The 4,029-nt window shown below is 46.3% G+C and overlaps 1 protein-coding gene across 1 annotated transcript; it reads right to left on the bottom strand.

The window, feature by feature from the left end:
* Positions 1–1,681: 1,681 nt before the first annotated feature.
* Positions 1,682–3,492, bottom strand: cebpb (CCAAT enhancer binding protein beta). Its single transcript, XM_010771367.1, has one exon. It carries the CDS (start codon positions 3,362–3,364, stop codon positions 2,528–2,530), a length of 837 nt encoding a protein of 278 aa, XP_010769669.1. The 5' UTR covers positions 3,365–3,492; the 3' UTR covers positions 1,682–2,527.
* Between the last annotated feature and the right edge of the window lie 537 nt (positions 3,493–4,029).

Here is a 4,029-nt window from a genome sequence, read left to right on the forward strand (position 1 = left end):
AAGAACCGTGTTGGTTAACAGTGAGCAGTTAAATCAGGATGTGTATTAAAAACATGTTCACTGAAGAAAGTCAGACTCAAACGTGGAGTTGTGCTCCTTTTACATCCATACATGTGAACGTGATTATTTTCAGACAAAAGAACACGTTTGAAGAGCAAAGAGAGAGAGAGGGATGTCTGTCACTTCACGACTAAAGGAGGAATGAATCAGCTGAGAGAGAGAGAGAGGAACGGGATTCTGTTGGAAGTCACTTTGTTTGTGATGGATATAAAAAACACTATTTCTCATTTCATGTTCAGTAACAGGAGGTTTGTGGCTGAGCGCGCGGAGGAAAGGCCGTTTTCTGCTGCGTGGAAACAATAAAGTGTTAAATAATGAAAACGACACGCGCTCTGATGGAGTCATGTTTTCATGGAGGTGTCTTCAGCGTCTCAAACGAGGTGCTGCTGCTCTGAGTCTGATGTCACACCAAAGGGATTCTCTTTGAGATGTAGACAGAACAGAACGAGACATTTGAAGAACTAGCAGAGACTGGTTAGGGTTAGTGACCTCGCTCGCTATTTTCAGAGTAAAAGGGAAATTAATCAGCAGATTTGTGTCTCAGGGTTTGTGTGTCACTCAGTGAGTCGGCACAGGAGCGGTGTCTCAATCGGCTGAAAGGCCGTCGCTAAGAGGAGTTGGGTGTTTTAGAAAAACACTAGTTCAATCATCCTCATGTTATATATTATATTATATTATATTATATTATATTCAGCAACAGAGGAGGCTCGGTGTCTGCTGTGTCGTAACAACAAATATGAAAGAATTAAAACTAGATGCACAATAAGTCGATTAACAAGAAACGGTCAGACGGGTTCATCATTAGATATTATTTGAAGTCAGAAATGGATCTGAAATGTGGAGACTCTGCTTTAAATCACATTAAAGGGATTATCTGTGGACAAAACAAGACATTTAAAGTCCTGATCTGTTTTCTCTATTGATCGAGAAATGGTGAACATGTCCATCCAGTTTCCCTCAGGTCTCCATGTTGTGTTGTGTCTTAAGAGGATCACTCTGATGTGATATGAAACACAGAAAAGCAGCAGATCTTCACTGAAAGCACTTTCTGACATTAATGCATGGAAATCCATTCGCTGAGTCTCAGCCACTGGGATCGACGTGTTTCACTTTTTCACGACTAGAATATCAAATAACCTGCAGACTTTAGCTCTCATCTTGCTGATGAAATCCCCTCCACGTCCTTACATCACCTCACATTGCTCCAGCGTGTTGATGTCAATGGCTTTATCCTAAATTACAACATGTGAACTCCACCTTACTGTCGAGACGTGTTCTATCTGCAATGTGTCGAACATATTAATATTAAAGTCGCCCCTCCCGTCTGCTTCAGAAAACCTCAGAAAAGAAGAAATTACAAACAAAACTGTTTTTTTTAGACAAAAGTATAAATCTGTTTAATTCAATAAAATATCAAGTACAATTACAGCATTTCCCCCCTTCCCCCTTTTAATATTAAATAATTAAGACTTATTTCATTCATTGCCAACACTATTACATAGAGTTGCATCATTTCACTGCAGCACAAACTCTCCCCCGACAAAAACACACTGCTCCAGATACAACTGTAAGAGAATCACAGAGACACTGAACACACACCGAGGTCCGGATCCATGTATTCTTTCTCTGGGTGTTTACAGGCGATAAAGTCACATGGGATGTCAGGGTTTCAATAAGGTGCAGCCTGGGAAGAACAGCTGGTTGTTTTACTGCCAAAGAGCCGTCACATGTTTGAGCACAGGTTGAAGGAATGTGTCTGTAGTGTGAATTTGTACCGTTACTTACAATTAAACATTGATTTTCACACATTTTGGGATCATTTTCTGCACATCCAGATAGTACCGTGGATCATTCAATGGAATATTTAACCTGATTTTGATGCATCACTTCAAGTTGAGTTACGATGCTGCACACTGACATTTCATTCCCTTTTCGCCCCGTCCAAATGTCTTAAAAAGCACACATGTTAAGAAAAAAAACATGAGAGGGTGCATGCCCCAAAACCCCCCCTATAACAGGTCGATTTTGGACCTCGGTATTTGTAAAATCCTGCATGTATGGCCACGAACAAACACACAAGACATCTGAGGAGACATGTGAACAATCTGAGGAGAGGATTGCGCAATAACCTGATTTTCATGCACTTCAAATGTAACCGTGACGCGGCTAGAGTCCAGTTTCTGCCCCTCCAGATGCCTCAACACGCACACATGTTAAGAAAACTAAAACAGGGTGCACGCACGCGCACACACACACACACACACACACACACACACACACACACACACACACACACACACACACACACACACACACACACCACGACATCTGAGGAGAACATGTGAACAGTCAGAGAAGGATTGCGCAATAATAATCCGTGCGCAATAATCCATGCGTCCCATCCATAGTGTCCGTGTAAAACCCGTGTACCGTGTCTCTAGAGTCTCGACGAGTCCCGGTCCCGGTTCTAGCAGGTCCCGGTGGCGGAAAGCAGGTTTCTCAGGGTGCCGAGCTCGCGCGACAGCTGCTCCACGCGCTTCTGAAGCCGGTCGTTCTCCGCCGCGAGCTCCAGGACTTTGTGCTGCGTCTCCAGATTACGGATCTTGGCTTTGTCTCTGCTCTTCCGCACGGCCAGGTTGTTCCTCTCCCTCCGGACCCGGTACTCGTCGCTGTCCTTGTCCAGCCGCTTCTTCTTGTTGGGTTTCATGCTGCTGGACACCTCCCCGCCCCCTGCAGCCGAACTCTGAGCGGTTCTGGTGGGGCTGGAGCAGGTGGAGGAGGAGGAGGAGGACGCGCTGGAGAGGTTCCCTATGCTGCCGCTGGCGGACTGCTGGTAGTGGATGTAGGACCGCATATCGAACCCCGAAGACCCGTTTTCCATCTTCCCGTCCTCGCGGCTGTCCTCTCGGTACCGGCTCGCGGGGTTCAGCACGCTATCCATGCGCGTGTCCTGCAGCTCCGCGTACCCTATGTGCGCGTAATGCTGAGGGTCCCGCAGGGGGTCCTCCAGCTGGTTCAGCAGGGAGTAGTTCTTGTGCAGAGCCGACACCCCCCTCTTGATCTTGTTCTCCAGCAGGAAGTCTGAGAACACGTCCTGCTGGTTCTGGTTCTGCTGGTTCTGGTTCTGGTTCTGCTGGTTCTGGTTCTGCTGCTCCAGGTACGCGCTGAAGTCGATGGCTCTCTCTCGCTCCTCGAGCTCCGTCATCGGGTCTCCGAGCCTCCAGGGGCCGGGGTGCAGTGGGGTTTGCTGGGGGGGTTCTCTGCGGAAGCCGCCCTCCTCGTCGTAGAATCCGGCCACTTCCATGGAGCTGCACGCGCAATAAGAGCAGGAGCGTCTGCGGAGACGCTCGCGGTGTTTTGGGGAGGGGGTGTGATGTGGTTTTAAATCCCCTCCGTGTGAGAAAGTAGTTCTGAGGAGGCTCGGCTCACAGTGACAGGTCTTCCGGTCTCCGGGGGTTTTATTAGATATGGAGGGGGAGGCGGGGCTTAAAACTGGGCAGGTGCGTGACGCGGCGGGGAGAAAAACTTACTCGATCCGAAATAAAAGTTAAATAAAAGTTAGAAATACTCACAGGTAAAGGTTTCCCTCAAGTTAAAGTACAAACATATATAATAGGCTACAGTTTGCAAAGTGTTACTATACTCCAAATAGAAGTACAAGCAGAAGTTAAGGGAGTACTCAGATCCTATACTAAAGTATTTAAACTACTGTGCAGAAATACTTTGTTACAAGTAAAACTCCTGCATTCAAAACTTTACTTTGGTTGATTTATATTTTGTATAATTTGAATATGCAAAGTAACTAAAGCTGTCAGATCAATGTAAGTACAATACTGGCGGTGTAGAAGTAGTGTCTCTACTTTAAAGAGTCCTCTCCTGCTGATGTTCAGGTGTATATCAGTATGTAGTGTCTCTACTTTAAAGAGTCCTCTCCTGCTGATGTTCAGGTGTATATCAGTATGTAGTGTC

The sequence above is a fragment of the Notothenia coriiceps genome, unplaced genomic scaffold (genome assembly GCF_000735185.1).
Source record: "Notothenia coriiceps isolate Sejong01 unplaced genomic scaffold, NC01 NC01_scaffold00009922, whole genome shotgun sequence".
NCBI classification, from domain to species: Eukaryota; Metazoa; Chordata; class Actinopteri; order Perciformes; family Nototheniidae; genus Notothenia; species Notothenia coriiceps.

What these genes read in the sequence shown, in the direction of transcription:
- cebpb (XM_010771367.1), bottom strand. Translation starts at nt 3,364, where the DNA reads ATGGAAGTGGCCGGATTCTACGACGAGGAGGGCGGCTTCCGCAGAGAA.